A 19140-nucleotide genomic window follows, 5' to 3' on the forward strand; every position below is an offset into this window, starting at 1 on the left:
CTATGCAGTCCACCACCTGCAGACCCGTTTTTGTGTTATCCCACACTAAGTACTGCTAGTTGTGACTACTATATGCACTGTCCTCGCTGACAATTGCAGACAAATCTATTCTGGGGTCACATATATTTATTTTTAAAAGGATGGTCTTCCCTTTATTGCTCTAGTCATATGAATGCTAAAAATCTATAGTTGAGATCCTCTTCAGCATGAGGTTTTCTAGGGTCAAAGATACTTATTTTTGACTGCTCAAGTCATATGAATTTTAAAAGTCAATATATTGCACACTCTTCATCATCAAGTCTTCTATGGTCGCAAATATTTCTTTCAAAATGGACAACCTTAATGCTCAAGACGTATGAATGCTAAATGGCAATATTGTGCAAGACTTTAACTTTTCACCAATGCTGCCCATGAATTCCAAACACATAAGCCATTTTTTCTTCAACTTTCAGTGATTGCTGCTAGAATAGCTCCTGTATACAAATGAACATGTTCTCATTAGCATCATCACTATAAATCAGAAGGTAATCCAATAAATGGCTCTTCTTTTTAAACCGATTGTTACATTCAATTGCACATCAGCTAAGCTCATATTAAGTCAATCGTAAATTATGTTTTTTTTCTCTACTTTGAAGACATTACATATTTAAAACTAAATAAGCAAAGAGAAATATTTTTAGTTTTTAAAGGTTATTCCTAAAAAGCATGTAATTTGCTTAATATAACTATTTGGTTTGATCAGATTTGATTATGAACTGCCGGGAAACATAAGCAAACTAATTTCATCTACTGTCACATTTAATACGAATATCCATACATTCTGATAAACACAAACTCATCCGTTTTGTAAATGAGCCCAGCCCACATGCAACCAGGGAAAATAGCACAAATACAGAAATATCTAATTTCCACTCTCGCAGATATGTATGTCTCCATGTATAACCCTATTCAACCTCACTCCAGTAAGAAGCTGGTGTTGTTTTACCTTCAAACATCCAGGATGCCATCATTTGTGCTTCCATTTCCCCTCCCCCATCATGATTAGTGTTACTGTGTTGACATATTTTAGGTTGTGGAGTATTTATTTGAGACTGGAGCTATAGCTCTAAATATATGCAGCCGAGCTTCTTACTTGGTCGAGAATGAGGAAACACATTATCTCCCTTTTGGCCTCCGACACTGGGCTCCTCTAAAAATCTGTATTGATTTTATTTCTATTGTTAGTATTTAAACCACGTTCTGGGCTTTTAAATCAACATGAGCCTGAACACACATTGAGATCATTTTGCAAAGGCCTGTGTGACTGTCTAGACGCAGATCAAGGAACACTGGGATTTATCTATTAAAGCCCGTAGACTGTGAAGGCAACATTGTGCCATGGTATCCAGCGTTGTGCCCTGGTAAAATATGAAATTATGAACCAACCGTTTTTGTTAGTCATTTCGCTGCTTTGTCATCTGCCGTTCTAAATATACTAGTTTTGAAAATAATTATTCTTTTCTTTTTTATTGTTATTTAGTCCTAAGAAAATTTAGTTTCGTATTAGGTAGTTAACAAGACTGACAAGCAGGTGGTGCATGCTTGGGTTTTGATAAATGCTTACTTTTTTTAAATACTGTGAGTCATAGTGGATCATTTTGCTTTCGTGAGATTGATTAAGATAGACTTCTATAATGGTCCATGTGTGTTCTCAGGCAGAGAATCACTGTTGTTAACAGAGACCTTATCCTGGTGTCCATTCTCGAGTTTAAAACTTGCTTCAGTGAGCTACGGCTCCAATTCCACTCTGGATACAACTCTTCACAGTGAAAACCGGTCATTTTAAAGACAGACAGAGAGCATCTGCATATACTTGATGTGGTGTAACTCTGTGGTTCATTCTGTGCACATGACATCTATTGCACTTCTCTCCATCCTGGGAGAGGAATTCCTCCTCTGTTGCTCTCCTGAATGTGTCTCCCCTTTTTTGACCCTGTTAAAGGTCTCAACGGATTTTTTCCTGATCTGATGTGAGGTGCCGGGACAGAGGATGTCGTATGTGTGCACATTGTAAAGCCCTCTCAGGCAAAATTGTGATTTGTGATTTTGGGGTGATACTAAACAAATTTAATTAAATTGAACTTAACATTAATCAGCATTCATATTCACGAAAAGGCTTGTAATGTGCCAAGACGAAACTTCAACTGAACAAAAAGAATACTATGAGAAGCTGAACTTACAATGAGCGCGTTAGTTCTGTCTGATTTGCTGTTGCCCTGTTTAATGAGTTCACAGCTAAGTTTAAAGCAGCTCGGCCTAATTAGAGTCAACTGTATGTTATTTGGAGCTGAAGCAGGTGGATGTGACCAGTAAAAGCCCTTATTTAAATAACTGGCCCTATATTAACATGCATTGCTGCATGGCACCCTAAATGCTATAATGGAGCCACAAGCACTTGAGACCACTTCCAAGACAGCAAAACCAGGAGGAGGTGAGTTGGGATAAAGCGTTGTTTGAATACAATCTTTGATTAAGGCAGTACACAAAGGAAAGGAGAAACAGATAAGAATAGTAAAACTGTGCTGTTCTTTTTTTAATTTTGGCAATAGAAACTGAAAATGTGTTGTGTTGTCACACTCCCCTGTTTGGGATTTTCTGTTGGCACATAATAAATACACAAGTATATTTAAAATGTAAGGGTAAGATCATCCAAATCTATTTTTCACATTTTCAGTAAAAAATGTGGAAAGGATAGCTTGCAACACAACACTCTTGGGTCTATGTACTGTATATTGAACAGGTTAGGAGTCACTGTTATTACCATGTGCCTGGAAAATGTGTATGCGGTGCAACTTCACATACAGCCAAGCCAGTGGGCAACATCCTCTCAATCATTAGGTCAGAGTTGAAAGATAAATATAGGCACAAGAACCTTTGCCCAGGGGATTGTAATTGTATTAACTTGCAGATAACACAGTCTGAAATTGATTAAGATGTTTAGGTTTAGGTTTATTTATTTGCAATACTCAAGCAATACTATTAAAAAATAATCAAACATAATAGAGATAGATTAATATCACTCTGCGTGAAGAGACAAAAAGCCAACTGGGCTTATTTGAAGCCTCCACCTCTGTAATATTACAATATTTTACAAAATTATAAACATAAAACGAAAAGTACGTACATAAGAAAGACAAAATAAGAAAAAGAAAGAAAACAAAAATGATGTAATTGTGCTGAGTGAGTGTGCATGTGAAAGTAAGCATGGCCTGGATTATACCCCTGTGGTATTTCCTCAGCCATGGCGATGCAAAGTGAAACAACTTTAAATGTAGATGTAACAGCTAAAACAAGAAATAAATGAACTCTGATACATATCACTCTTACACAACAGCAATTAGAATTTAATTTAGGCCCTATTGACATTTTTTATAAAGGGACATTATTTTTTTAGGTGGACACTGTGTTCTTAGGCTTTATCCACACAACTACATTAAAGCAGTTTAAAAACGCGAACGAAGCCTGATAAGTTTTAGATCTCCGGGGCTACGTTAGGCAGAACCGCATAAGTTTTAAAACGATGACGGAAATGTGTTGGTTACTTGATTGGCTCTTATCAATCACGACGCGTTCTTCCCTGATTCGTCACGTCAGCAGCAGCCTTGATCGTCTACCTGCGGTTAATTCAACACAGATAACTGGCATTCAGGCGTGAATGGCCTAGTTGTCTCTACTAGCAGCTGTTGTACAGTTAAATTCTGCATTCATAATCCTACGACTGTCGACATGCAGAGGAAGCAGCTGTTATTGGAGTGATTAGCAAGCGCCGTGTCCAGCGGCATTTGCGGATGGTGCTGGACGCACACAGAAACTGTAAATGAACAAAAGCATAAATTATGTCCAGTACGATGAGGACTTCAGCCCTCCGGCAGAGCAATAAAAGCAACGAGTCAGAACTAATTTGTGAGAGACGTGTCTTGACCACATTTATTGACCCATAATCTAGCAAACTTTGTAGAGCTCTAACTAACTCTAAAACAGATCTAAAACTTTACAATAAATGTGTTTATTAGAGTATAGAGGAATATTTTAGATTAATATCTTCAGTATCGAACACTATCTTTATTATCAGAGACTACTATAATACTATGACAAAGCAACACATCCACTTCCTGTTTACACTGGCACCTGCCGGCCCAGTGTAGGTGAAAAGTCATGTAATATACATTTGTATGCTTACTAGTATTAACGGAAATCTTTTTGCTGTGTTTTAGTTTTAAAACCCGGTTTTAAATGAATACGTAGTGGTGTGGATGTAGCCTTAAGCAGTGCTTGCTTCTGGGAGCTACAGCTCCACTCCCACTCAGCACAGTGATAAACAGACAGTTTGATAGACGGATAGAAAATAGACATCAGATAAAATAAACATGTACATCGGTACAAATGAGAAATATCTGTATCAGTGTTCTTGATCTCTTCTACCAATTAACCTGTAGTTGATAGTATCCGTTATTTAGAGGTTTGTGTCAAGCAGTGCAGCGGTGCCATTGAGAAGACGAGAGACACTGAAGGTTCGGCTCCATCTAATCTTTTTGGCTGCAGCAGCAGTAACTTTTCTAGCTGGAGTCATAGCCACTGAGTTAGATTTTTGTCCGCACAATTCCCCCATGGTGCAGTTTTTGTGTGTGCGTTTGTGTGTGTCCATATGTTTGCATTTATTCATGAACAATTGTTTATATAGTTGTGGAGTGAAACAGGCTGTTCTGATACTGATGATACTGAACTCTTGTCACCGTGTATGTGGACTGCACATTTGTTATGAAGATGGAACACAACTTCATTATACTTTCATAAGCATCGATTTAAAAATGAACCACACATGGAACAATTTACTTATATGTATACATATGTATTTATTGTCGCTGCTTCCAATTCAACTGAAATATTCCTGCTTGCAGACACTCGGCTTATTAACGTGGTTAAATGTAGAGGTTCAAGTATAACAACCAATCACATTCTGATCTCATCTATATTGTGTTGTCAGTGCCAGGAAGCTTTGGGCCATAATCAATCTCAGCCCACCAGGATGTGTCAAACTTAACCAGCTTTTGTGTCTCCATGACAGGAATACCACATCAAATGTGAGGGCAGTCTCCTGGAGTGGCGCCCTGTTGGTACAGGCCCTTTCATGGTTCACCCCAGGCTTCACTGTATGCACTTTCCCTAGGACATGATGCGTGTGTGTGTGTGTGTGTGTGTGTGTGTGTGTGTCTGACAACAGAGTTGTGACAGAGAAATGGCGACAAGCATGAATGAGCTGTAAACAACTTGTAACTGTAAGTAAAATGTTGCAATAGCTTCAGTGCCGGCTGTGGTGGCACCGCTGCATCTCTTGCTATTGTTTGGTTAGCACATAACTAAATATATTGGTTTATATATCAGAAACTTAAACAGTCAATAATCAAACACCTGCGTTGTTGGTGCCCACAGCTTTGCATTCAGTAGACATGCCACTGAAGCTAATTATGGCTGTATCATTACCCTTGAAGAATCACTATCACACTCAATGGAGCAGCATTCTGTTTGTTTTTATACTACTAAAGGCAGAAAAACATCAGTTCATGTCATCAAGTGTGTTTGTTTCGAGATTCCAGACCCACAACAGTTCCCAACCCATCATAAACTATTTATGAAAGCCCCAAAAAAAGCCTATGACACAGTGCTTGGGGGGGGGGGGGGGGATCAAATGAAGAGAAATTCTTGGGAGAACATTTGTTCTCGTCAGACAGCAGAAGGAGTGCAGTAAGTGCAGTAGGAGCTGTGGGTGGGAAAGTGGCAAAACATGAACAGAAAGTTGTAGCAGTTGGTAGAAATACAATATGCAGAAATGGGATTATAATTGTCATATTTTGTCAGTGAGGTCGGATTAGGATTAGGGGGGGAAGGGTGAGTGTTCTTAAATTAACCACAAGGTTGACCACTTCGTGTCCATTTTTTTCCCCCTAGATTTTAAAATCTCAGAAAGGGATTATTTTCAGAACAATAGCTGGTTCATGCAGATGGGTAACATTGTTAAATATTTAGCACATGCAAAGTGCTTTGGGGTAGCAACTGAACGCCTGACGCCTGAACGCCTGACGACTGAACAGCTGACGTCTGAACGCCTGATGTCTGAACACGTTTTACCTCGTCCATTTGGGCAGTCTGATGACGGATAAGCCTCTGGGGGCAAGAGGCTTTATTTCATCGTTAGATGATAACTAGTGGGTTTTAATGTCATATATATTTGTATATAGATACATACATACGTACGTCCATATGTAGATACATACATATATAAAGCATGTTTATTGAGATTTAAGCTTCAATAACCCCAGCCAAATAAATTACTAGTCTGAGGCATCCCAACAATATTCTCAAACAACTTTCTCTTTTATATTTGGAATATATATATATATGGTTTAGTATACAAACAATACAGCTTAAATCTAACAACTCATTGAACGTATTGTTTATTCACCTTATGAAATCAATTAGAATGAGAGACTGCTTCTTTTATCTTCCGTGTGAAATCAAAGTACCATTTGTTCAAGAACTACTATGAATTTCAATAACAAATATGCCACTGCTATTATTGTTTAAATGTGCTGTGCGAGAATGTAAAGCGTGAAAATTACTGCAATGGTAACTGAGGTTTCACGTTCCATTCCATTATCCAAACCGATTATCCTGGAGCTGGAGCCGATCCCAGCTGACATTGGGCGAAGGCAGGGTACACTCTGGACAGGACGCATCTCAGGGTACACATAGAGACAGACAACCATTCACACCTATGGGCAATTTAGAGATCAATTAACCTAAGCATGTTTTAGGACTGTGGGAGGAAACCGGAGAACCCATGCTGCCACAGGGAGAACATGCAAACTCCACACAGAGGGACCGGCCCGGCCGGGAATTGAACCCACGGCCCTCTTGCTGTGAGGCGACAGTGCTAGCCACTACACCACCGTGCAGCCCCAATTGCAGCATAACATGTAATAATCCATGTAATGTTTGAAGTATGCAGTTAATCTGGCAAAGTGTGCAGAGTATGGAGGGAGAATATGTGAATAGATCAATTAGATAGACACGGCAGGTGACGCATCAATTCAGGGATGGCAGAGAATTCAAAATGTTGCTCTGGAATTCTGCTGTAGTCTCAACCTTGTTATTATAGACCTCTATGAATTATTACCTGTGTGTGTGTGTGTGTGTGTGTGTCTGACTGTATGTCTGTGTGTGTGTGTGTGTGTGTGTGTGTGTGTGTGTGTGTGTGTGTGTGTGTGTGTGTGTGTGTGTGTGTGTGTGTGTGTGTGTGTGTGTGATTGCTACTGAATTTGGAAATATTTGAAGAATCAATACAAATGGAGTAAGTGGAATTGTTTTTGTCAAATAAATACAATATATATATATATATTTAACTCAAGTAATTGGAAAAAAAACATATCTATTGCTACTTTTGGTTGATGTGTCAGAATATTAGACACAGTGGCAGCTATATTTTCTTTCCTGTGCTCCATTAATAAAAACCCTTTCAACCAATGAAGCTCCCTTCATTGGTTAAAAGTTTTTTTTTCCTGGGGTAAAATGCAGTAACGCCTCGCTACTTATTGAAAAGGGTTTGCACCGGAAGGTGTGCAATTCCTTGCGTTTGATTTAATAATTCTCTAGATTTTGTTTTGGTCCTGCCACAGTACTGGGCCTACACATTTGAACACCCACTTGAACTGTGTGGTTCAAAGTTGTGGCCACAGCAGACAACAGTGTTTCCTCTCTAAAGTTGAGGTAACATATATTAATATATGTTTGTATATGTTGACAACTCGGTTGTAATATTACTATTAACAATAGAGGCATGGGGCTTTGCATTAAATCAGATGTTGTTTTTGAAACATGTGCATATAAATAGTTTGAGATTTAACACTCTAGCCTGACAGAATTCGCCAGCTGAAATTGGGTTAAAGTCAAAAACAGTTTACAGAAAAAATGGCAACACTGTTGAAAGTAATATAAATTCACAGAGAAGGTTGTGACCCATCAACAAGGTTCTTTCTTGCCAACATACATTTTTAAAATAAACTAACAGGCTGCTGGTTTCGCTTTATACATAAAGAACGGAACGACAAAAGTGACATCATGTGCTCTGTACACCATGAGTCCACTCGGCTGTTTGTTTTTTTTGCCTGTATTCTGGTCACCCGCACAAACTTGCTGAGTCCAGATTGAATCAGTCGTGGGTGACAGCTTATGCCAAATATCAAATTCAAAACTCTGTCATGTATGAATCAGAAATTAACACAATATGGATAAAAGTGGACAAGAAGCAACATGGGAAGAAAAAGAACCCCATTCCCAACAGCACTTCTCTCCTGATGGAATAAATGAACAGATGGAGTACTGCAACTACATACACTTGTGTTGCCACATGAATGTTTAAAATCACCCTCGCATACAGAGATGGAGCTATTGGAGACTTCTGTATTCGTGTTTGTTTTATTTCTCGTTTTCTAGTTTCTTGAGCATGTATCAATGAGGGCTTTTTTCTGCTTTTTTTATCCATCATAAAAAGTGTATAAAGTTTGTGTGTGTGTATATATATATATACAGGACTGTCTCAGAAAATTAGAATATTGTGATAAAGTTCTTTATTTTCTGTAATGCAATTAAAAAAACAAAAATGTCATGCATTCTGGATTCATTACAAATCAACTGAAATATTGCAAGCCTTTTATTCTTTTTATATTGCTGATTATGGCTTACAGCTTAAGAAAACTCTAAAATCCTATCTCATAAAATTTGAATATTTCCTCAGACCAAGTAAAAAAAAAGATTTATAACAGCAAAACAAAATCAAACATTTGAAAATGTGTTTCCAGGTGTTTCGAGTTAATTAGACGATTCAAGTGATTTGTTTAATACCCTACTAGTATACTTTTTCATGATATTCTAATATTTAGAGATAGGATATTTGAGTTTTCTTAAGCTGTAAGCCATAATCAGCAATATTAAAAGAATAAAAGGCTTGCAATATTTCAGTTGATTTGTAATGAATCCAGAATGCATGACATTTTTGTTTTTTTTATTGCATTACAGAAAATAAAGAACTTTATCACAATATTCTAATTTTCTGAGACAGTCCTGTATATATATCTTATTCCTTTTTCTGGCCCACGGCAGATGATTGACATCAAAGAGAAGTTAAATGAGTCCAAGAGGTTCTGGTCCAACCTGCCAGATGACATCTGTGCCAAAGGCAATCTCACAGAGTCGGATGAGGATCAGTGCTGGAACAGCCACACGAAGGGCAGGTGAGGACTTCTGCTGCTCTTTATAACCACAGCAAAGTCACCCCACTCCGCGGTTATCACGTTTTGCCTGCCAGAGATTAAAATAACCACACTGTGTTCCCAGATGAACAGTCTCTGAGTAAGTACAATGGTTCGTGCTTATATGGAGAACTTCAATATAATCTCCGAGGCTTTAATTCCCAGAGGACTGTGGAGTTTCAAACAGCTCTCATCGCCACTGCAGCGTGTAGAGTGTCGCCCAGCAGAGAGTAGATTGGAGAGTAAGTTGTTTTCTCTGACAGTGAACCAGGGACGCTTGCAGAGAAAATGTATCACCCCATCATCACATCATTCAGAACAGAAAACATGCTCATTCTTCTGTTGGTGCCAGGGACATTTTTAGATATCACTTTAAGTCTAGAAGGTAAATTGATTGTCCAGTGATGATAAACCGCCAGTATAAGGCAGAACATGTTAGTAGTGTGTTGTGAATTTATCGGATTCTCCTGTTATTTCTGTTGTTACTCCAACATTGATTTCGTAAATTTCACTTAGCAAGTACAATATTAAATGAATGGTTTAATGTTGACATATACACATGCACAATAAGTATAACAATGTGTCAAAATACAACAAAAATGTGTCAAAACAAAGGCTATAATGAAATGATACACATGTGGTGCATTTCTTTTATTATTGGGCTGCAGTTAAATTGTTTTTGATTCACTATGTTTAAAAAAATAGTAGCCATATGTGTAGGCATCAGGCACATTAAGGGTGTTATGTAGCAAAGTGCAACTACTCCCAAGATGAAATCGACTATTAAGCCTAATTACACACTTATGCTTTGCTTAATTTAAGCAGCTGTCGTTCAAAAGAGTAGCTCTTATGAATCCATCTAATTTCAGTTGGTCTACTCTTGCACCAACATCATAAGATATTCACACAAGTTCCACAATTTCTACAGATTATCTATTTGTGGAATTGTGGAGATAGAAAGGATGCAAAGTACTGGTCAAACTCATTTCAGTTTGTGAAAGACTCGATGGCTGCTCAAGTGGCTGATACTGGAAAATGACAACAACTGATTGCATCGGTGGGAGACAAACCATGCCACCCCAAAGAAAACCAAAACATAAAGTGAAACAAAACAAAAGTACTCTAGGCGAAATTAAGTGAATATCCTCACCGCTTTGACACCACACATGTTGCAAACAAATATAACACAAGCAAATTAAATAAATAGTGCATAAATAGACAAACTATTCATTTGTGGTTATTTGTGAATATGAGGTGTGTTCTGTAAAAGCAAACTGCTCTATTGTGTATTGAACTCTGTCAGAATCCATAATAGATTGCCTCATATTCAGTGTCACTGATTCTACTTGATAGATTAATTTGAATGATTTATGAAGACTGACACTTGTATTTCTGTTAGTTCGAGCAAGGCAAATTAAAGTAAAAATCAAGCAAATATGGACTACATTGTTTTGTTTTTTTAGATACATCTAGAAAATATTCTTCTAAAGTTGGTTCCGTATGATTGTGTCCAGATATTTCCCTGAAGTGGTGAAGGAGGGTCTAACCAACCAGGTGAACAACCCAGAGGTGGATGTGGACATCACCAGGCCTGACACACTGATACGACAGCAGATCATGGCTCTACGTGTCATGACCAACAAACTAAAGAACGCTTACAATGGAAACGACATCTACTTCCAGGACTCAAGTAAGTTCTACAATCCCTCAGGTGTTTGCAACTGAGATGGGATGGAGATGAGATAATAATAATAATAATCATTTGAAAGAAAAGTTTTTGCAATCGGTTTTGATTGGACCACACTTAGACAGACAGACAAAAAGACAGACACACACACAGACACACGCACGAACACAATACCCCCGCAGGAATATCAAGTGTAAACTGTTTCGAAAAAAGATCCCAGGTGTCGTTCATGTAGCAACTCATCATACAACTCCACAGGATGACTCAGTGTTGCACTGAGGCAAGAATGACATTATTAGGAGAAGAGATCACTGAAGGTATAGTGACACAGACATTGATAGGAAGCCAAGTCTATGTTTAGGAACATGTCCATCTCCAATGCTGCCATGACAGAAACTACTTTTTCATTTTCATTATGTATCCCATTCAGCTGACAAGATGGAGGATTCTCTGAGCTTTAAATCAAATGTGTGACTGCATGACTACATGTTTGTTGCTGTCTGTTTGTGTTGTCTTCTTCAACACTAGAAATGCAGCAGTAACATGTTTTGCAGAGATTAATATCTTACAGGATCAGGCTTCATAAGAAAGAAGTAAACAATATGCCATGCATATACAGTACTATGCTTTGTTAGTGGAACATCCTTGTTCAAAGATCTATCTTTTGCACATACTGCTATTCATAACTGCCAATATCGTCCGTTTAGAATCCCGCAAAATAATCTTTTTGTTCTGTGACCTGCAAAAAATGATGAAAAGAAAGTGTAGTGAAGTCAGTTAATTTGAATACATTCTCCCGAACAACCTTACTCAATCACCACCGTCACTAACAATCCCGGCCACGAACATAGCGCCCTTCTCCTTTTAATGTATAATTTATGCAGCGGTTATTAGGGTTATCAGTAATTCAGTTACCTCGCACGGCAGCTAGATCTGTGCGATTCCACCACGAGATCATGCAAGAGATGAGAAAATCTATCTTGTCAGGCTTCAAGTAATGTGTGTAATGTGCAGTAAGCCCGAGCATCAGGGCCCTGAGGAGCTAGCAGCAGCTATGGGCGGGGCTTAGGTGTGTGTGAGATGACATGTAGAGCCGTATCTTTGTTCAAAATAGCACTGGTGGGGACTGGTAGGTTAGAGTAGAACTGGTGAGTATTGTATTCATTGAAAGAAAAGAAAAGAACGACAGTGAATTTTTTTCTCGATGGAAAAACAGTTTTTGCTTCTCCACACTTCGGGAAGAGTTTGATGACAAACTTCATCCAATCACTTGCCGTGTGAAAGAGACCGCCCTTTTTCAAAACGGTTGCCAATGAAGCCTTCTCAGATGGGTCTGTGTAACAAACCATCTGGCAGGCCAGGTTAGCAGGAAACCCTATCATATTTCAGCCCTCTTTTCTCATAGTGTGTTGGTCTCCATTAAACAGGTGGAAAGGTATTTTACCCTGGCTCCCACAGCGAGAAAAGATTAATGTATTTCAACCGAATAAGATGTCTCTGGAATTTTATTTGGAAATTACATTGAATTAGTATTCTAAGAGTGGATTTAGTTGGAAGTAGTTCAATACGACTTTACACACAGAAATGTACAACCCATATATGTGTTATCAAGAGAGCACAAAGGATTATTAAAAGAACAGAAAATCCACAGACACAATCATGAAGTGATATCTCTGCTGCAAGTATCTTTGCTGTTCACTCACTGATGAAGTGTATTTGGACAATGACGCATAGCGTTGGCAAAAACTAATTTTAGCACCACCTATATCTCGGGTGAGTTTTGTTGTGCCACTTGTTGGTGTAACTAGGGCTTTTTTTAAACTTCCCCTTTGCCATTAACCAATCAAATAGCGGCGTGTGACAACATTATTTGTGAATTTCAATTTGTGTGATTTTCTTTGTTTGCTTTAGGTGAAGAGGGCAGTACTTCCGGCAGTGGCAGCGGCTGCTCTGAAGGCTGCACAACAGAGTTTGTTGTTGTTGAAATGGAGGCTCCAGTGATCTTAGCCGACAGAAGTGAAGTACACGCAGCAGCAGCCGCAGGCAGGTCCTTTTCCCGCAGAGCCTCCCTGCTGCTGGTGATGACCGCCCTCACCCTCCCACTCCGAGCAATGCAGACTCAATGGAGATAATACATGCGTGTGGCCTGATCACTTACTTTTATACGATATGTATAGTATGTTTAACAGCAAGTTCTACTGCTGTTCCCTCACTGGACTTTGTACAAGCTCATGGAAACCTGTCGTGAACGGCTTACGGTGTGGTTTGGTACCGGAGGACTGGAAGTGAGTGCAGTGCTGCATCCTGCTCGTCCCCCAAAGAATGCTCGGTGCCATTATTGAACCAGCTTTCACATCTCTTAAAAAAAGAAAATGTGATGATTTCATATTATTCTGAAGTGGGTTTAAAAGAACATACCTCTCTGTTAAAGTAAAAAACATCTGATCTGATATTTTAGATAAAGGGATTTTTTTTCTTTGCTTTTGTTAGATGGAGTTGTGCAAATGAGACGACACACGTTTTTCCCAATTGGTCTTGTCCGCCTCAGACAAAAGTCTTACAGTGTGCATGCGTGAAAATGATGTTAACTGACAAAAAACTTTTTTTGTAAAAGTTCTTTTGTATGCAGGCTACACAGTTTTTGGCATTGGTTGGTGCAGCAGTTCACTTGGTTTCCCGTTTGGTCATATCAGTGTGGCTTCAGGAAACAGCAGTTCTTATAGCCACTTTATACTTGCACATTTAATTATCTCTAAGAAAGTGCTAATGTAGTGCACTAAGAGAACTTCTTTGCACAGATTATTTTTGTCGGCTTCATAAGTTTATAAAGCTAGAGGAACTGTCCACCCCATAGAGACAGAAAATCTATATTTTCAGATCATTTGACTGTACTGAACAGTATGTATTTCACTGCAAGGTACCGTAATGTGATATTACAGGTTTAGTAAATGGCTACATTTTTTATAAATGTATAATCGTTTTTTACAAGTTATTCGATCATCTGTAAACACTAAGCCATTATACTACAATTGTCTGCTAACAATATTCAGTTACCTGATTTAATCTCTTTGTTTTCGGTACTTACCATCTGCTTAAACAATTCAGATTTTCTTTTTATGTCTCATATTTCAGTATATTATAGATATTAAGTTATGCCCATGACATCATTTCCTTGGCCCCCATGCATTAATAATTCATGTTATGATGATTTATGTAGCTTGTTTTTAATACTTGGTTTATATTACATATATGTAAGACTACACATGTTAACCCTACTCCTGAAAGTTCAGTCCTCTGACAGGCTCTACATCTTACGGAGCACCGCAGTGAAATGTGCATGTTCTAGTTTGACCAATCAGAACACACCCACCCCCGCTACAGTCTGCAAGGTATACAAGTAGTCAGCTTTAAAAGCATGCACAAAGTCAGAAACACAAAAAAGAAGCAAGGTCTGACTGTGCTTTTACTGTTCATAGCCTTAATTGTATCTCTCAACAGTCATCTACCTCTAACTTGTTCTGGAGGAAGCAAGGGCAATAGTTTGTTCTCACAAAATACCCTAAATGATCCAATCTCATCAGCCCATAAGCACCTGAAATGCTTTCACATGGCCAACAAGTAAGTCTCTTTTCTCAACAGAGGCCTTCCCCAAACCCATTGCTGTGACAAAGTAACAGCTGCTGTGAGCATCTCAAGGAGACTGCACATTACACAGAGCATCGTAGCATAGCACACAAGAGGGATAGCAGCATCAAGCTGCTACAGTCAACACCTGTAAAACTATAAAAAGCTGGTGTTTTAAGGAAAAACTGACACGTGCAGGGGAAATGCAGTGCTTTCCTTTCAAATGTGAAAACAACTGAAGTAGACTGATACCCGCATTGCCAAAGTGTGCGGCAGCAACATGGTTGTCTTCACAGATGGCACCTTTAACCCTTGTGTTGCCTTAGGGTCATTTTGACCCGAATCAATATTACACCCTCCCCCCGCCTTTGGGTCATTTTGACCCGATTCAATGTTTCACCCTCCTGTTACCTTTATATTTACTAACATATTTTACCCTTTGGGTTCAATTTGACGCCAGCAATTAAAACCTCCAGAAAATTATTAGAATTAATATTGTTTTCCAAGTTTAAGTGTGAGGCACTTTATGTTTGTTTGTTGACTACCGAAAGAACACCGACATTAAACATTGAATGGGGTCAAATTAATCCTAAGGCGGGGGGAGGGTGTAATATTGATTCGGATCAAAATGACCCCACCAAAACCAGCAGGCCAGTTAAATGGCTGGTCGTGAACCTTGTGGAAGGCAACAGTCTATCCAACCGAAGTCTGAGGATAGATGACACTGACCCGATCAGCCCTATGTCACAACTATTGAGTGTATCAAACCATTAATGGGATAGACCGAAAGATAATTTTTCCTGAACTTGTTTGTATGTACATTTGGGTTGTTGTATGGATACAAATAACATGCTATTCAAACAGACTTAGTGAATACATTTTAATGTACATAAATCACATAAAATGTGCACTTAATTTGAATGAAAACGTAAATAGAAAAAGGGTAGTACAAAGATAAGATAGAAATATCAATATTAAATATCAATACCAGCATCACAGCGATGACATCAGCTCAGCAGTAATACAACATATTTACAGGAATTTTCCTAACAAAAAACATTCCAGGTAGCTTAGAGGAAGCCAAACAGTTCTTAGACGACGGAAGGGAGCAAAGAAAAAAGATACTCACCAGCAAAGCCAGGCAGCAGCATTAGGAGATGACCACCAAAAACATAATCTGTAGAGGAGCGATCACCTATGGGAGACCTCCGTGGAGATGCTTTGCTTCTGGCAACATTTGCCACAGTGGTGCTGGAGCAGGAGGGAAAGGAGACCATCTTCAATGCATTGATCCCGTTGCTGTTTCAATCACCACACAAGACTGGATGCTCGGTCACAATGCAATCAGCATATTTAGGATCTGGGTCTGTGAATCCATTGTGATTGTCAAAAGAGTACATGCACATTTCCCTGCATACTGCAGGGGTGTAAACCTGTTGAGCCCTTTGAGATCAAAGCCCAGGGGAAACTAAATGCATAAAAACACAGTTTAACAACCTCTCCAAAGTCTCACATACTGTTTTCCCCAGAAGTTGTATGGCTTACACTCTTTTGTCTTCGATATTTTGTTGATTGCTCATGAGTCCTCGGCCAGATCATCGTAACATGAGCACAGAGAGCTCCCAAAGAGGGAGGAATTTCATCTTGAGGCATTTACATTTCTCAGAGAATACATCAACATCTATATTTTAGTATTCAACACAAATGTTTTGACAGCATTTGTATTTTGATGTCAAGTGTCATATTGTTCCCCAAAACGCGATTAAATTGTGCAGTAACACGGTTGCATTTGGATGTTCTTTGTGTATAAAGAAACGGTATCCAACAGAAAGAGAAAATAGTCTATTACAACTGCAGGTTAGTGTGTTATATAACATTTGAAAAAAACTGGGGGGAAAGAGTAAAATCATGGTCTGCTGAGGTTTTCTTTACAGAATGTTTTGAAAACGTGGTATGCAAGGTCTTCTCTGTGTCGATGTTAATTGTTTGCTGCACTTTTGCTAAAACATATGCTGTGAGTGTGATACCGTTGTGGTTTGCAAAATCGGATAACTAGGGAGCACATTAAGATTTATGGAGCTGTCAGTGCACGCTGTTTGAAGTGTTTCGGGGGAACTGAAGTTGATGGTTATACATGCAGACATGCCTTACCATTTCTAAAAGACTATAATTGATGCTTAATTGGCTTTTGTTACACATTCTTGTATACAGAAATAAATGCTAATGTAATAATAAACATTTTATTTAAAAAAATACTTTACTCTCGGTTTTTCTTTTGTGTCTTTAATTGTCTCCATTTCATAACTGCTATCTCCTTTGGAGACCATGTATCTGGAAGGATATGAACTGATGTTTGGGGGGAAAGGCGTGAGACTTACAAATACACTACATAGACCATTGTCTTAATATTTACCCATTTTACATTACTTCAAAGTTTAAATCCACACACATTTCGATGTGTTGGTGGTTGTGTTGATATTTGTGCCAAAAACTACAACGTTTCTGGTTAAAGATCGATAAATATTGAGCAGGGCCAAAAACGTCCTAACACAGTATTTTGAAAGCAAGTCATAAGAAGTCCTACGATTGTATGTCACAAAAAGTCAAAAGGTTATAAAAAGTCACAGTATTCTTTGACAAAAAAGTCCTTTAAAAAAATTAGAATAGTGTGTTGATTAAAGCCATAACATAATGTCAATAAAGGCATAGTGTGTAAGAAACCCCATAAAAGTATACTGTATAGTTTGTCATAAAAAGTGACAAATTAGTATTTCCCCCCCAAAAAAAGAGTATATTCTAGTATGTCGAATAAAAGCCATAGATAGATAGATAGATAAATACGTTATTCATCCCCAGGGGGGGATTTGTTTGTAGCAGCAGCAAACAAGGTTACAATATATACAATACAATAAAATAGCAGAGCAGGACATATTCAATTTAAATAATAAAGGAAATTAAAATGAAAAATAATGCTAAGTATATAAGTGTTCATAAGTGTATATAAAGTATATGAAGTGAAAGCAGTGCAAGGATTATTGATGGTCATTCAATTTGAGGAGAATCTTGCCAGAGGTGATTGTGGCAGCTGTCTCCAATCTGGCCTCGGCTGATTGCCAATCAGTCAGAGCCGATGCTGCTCATATAAAAGGGCAGCAGAGCTGGAGGTAGGGAGGCGAGTGAGCAGATGCGTCGTTGTGCAGTCTGCTGTGTGGTCTACTGTGTGTTGCGTGTGGAACACAATAAACAATGTTATCGAACGGAACCTCGTTGTGGTCTGATAATCCTTGGAGCTTTTGGGGGAAACCCACGGGTGACGGCCAGAGAAGCGTCACAGTGATATATTATAAAGTCGTATTACAGTTGGCAGTAATGTCCTTCTGTATCTGTCAAATATCTTCGTAAAAGTAAAGCATATCATAAATGTTCCATTTAAAAAGTAATAGTATTGTAAATAAGTCATACTATACATGTGAAGTACAGTTTGTCCTTTAAAACTGTCATATTATAGTATCCCATTAAGAATATTATAAAAAGCCATAATGTATGATGACATAAAAATATGTGTGACGGCAGTTGAAAGATAAATTCACAAAGAACAAGTTTTTCATTTTCGACTGTAGAGTTTTATTGCAATAAGAGACATCTTATCTATCACCTGGCTGAGCTGGCAAGAGCCAGAGGTGGAGAAATAAAGTACATAACCCAACACGTGTGCAGCCTGTTAACATCATCCATTGTTCTCGTACTCAACAGATGTCTTGAATAAACCCACAATATTTTGATATTTTGTCTGCCCATTCAGACATCTTTGTGCTGTCTGTTTACTGGTAGTAGAAGGTTGAATCTGACAACTTGGTTTTCATAATATTTTGCTGTGACACGGGCCTTACCCTTTCACACAGAGACATGCAGCTCTTTGACTTGCTCAGTGGGTAAGGCCAAAGGTTAGAAATCTGACAAATACACTCCCCTTATTAGCATTCTATGCTGATGTTGGGTACTTCAGTTATCTACACTGGGTCATCTGTTCTCCCTCTGACCCAACAATAGTTAGAACAAGAAACTTTGAAATAATGTCCTGACAGAGGTCAGGGGGCACAGGCGTAAGTGCCAAACTTCCCTCCCTCCTAATTAACAAGAAAAACGTCAAACTTTACTCGACTATCTGTGTCACCTCAGAAAAGAAACAACCTCAAAGGTTAGAATAAGAAGAAAATGGCTCTCTGACTTCTATCAAAAGTGGGAATAAAACAGTGAACACCTGCCTGGAAAATGTAAACATGAAAAACAACAGACATTTTAAAAAAGAAGAAAATAGTAGTCGATGTCATCAACATCACCATTAACTGAGTAATTTGAACCATTAACAATAATAACTCACTTTCTGAATTTCATTCCAGATCATCTTGATACTGTGATGTTGGTTCTCAGAGGGTATATGCCCCCCCCCCGCCCCCCCCCCACACTCCACTGATGAAAGCTTTA

General features: G+C 38.5%; 1 protein-coding gene across 2 annotated transcripts in view; it reads left to right on the forward strand.

Moving 5' to 3' along the window:
- The window catches only part of gpc6a (glypican 6a), a 159846-nt gene extending 142936 nt beyond the window's left edge, over positions 1–16910 (forward strand). For both annotated transcript variants that reach the window (XM_056412393.1, XM_056412392.1), the window contains 3 exons: positions 9196–9326; positions 10859–11034; positions 12943–16910. In XM_056412393.1, the coding sequence (XP_056268368.1) occupies positions 9196–9326; positions 10859–11034; positions 12943–13163 (528 nt within the window). In that variant the 3' untranslated portion in view covers positions 13164–16910. The remainder of the gene's footprint in view (positions 1–9195; positions 9327–10858; positions 11035–12942) is intronic.
- The last annotated feature ends 2230 nt before the right edge of the window (positions 16911–19140 follow it).

The sequence above is a fragment of the Pseudoliparis swirei genome, chromosome 4, assembly GCF_029220125.1.
Source record: "Pseudoliparis swirei isolate HS2019 ecotype Mariana Trench chromosome 4, NWPU_hadal_v1, whole genome shotgun sequence".
NCBI lineage: Eukaryota > Metazoa > Chordata > Actinopteri > Perciformes > Liparidae > Pseudoliparis > Pseudoliparis swirei.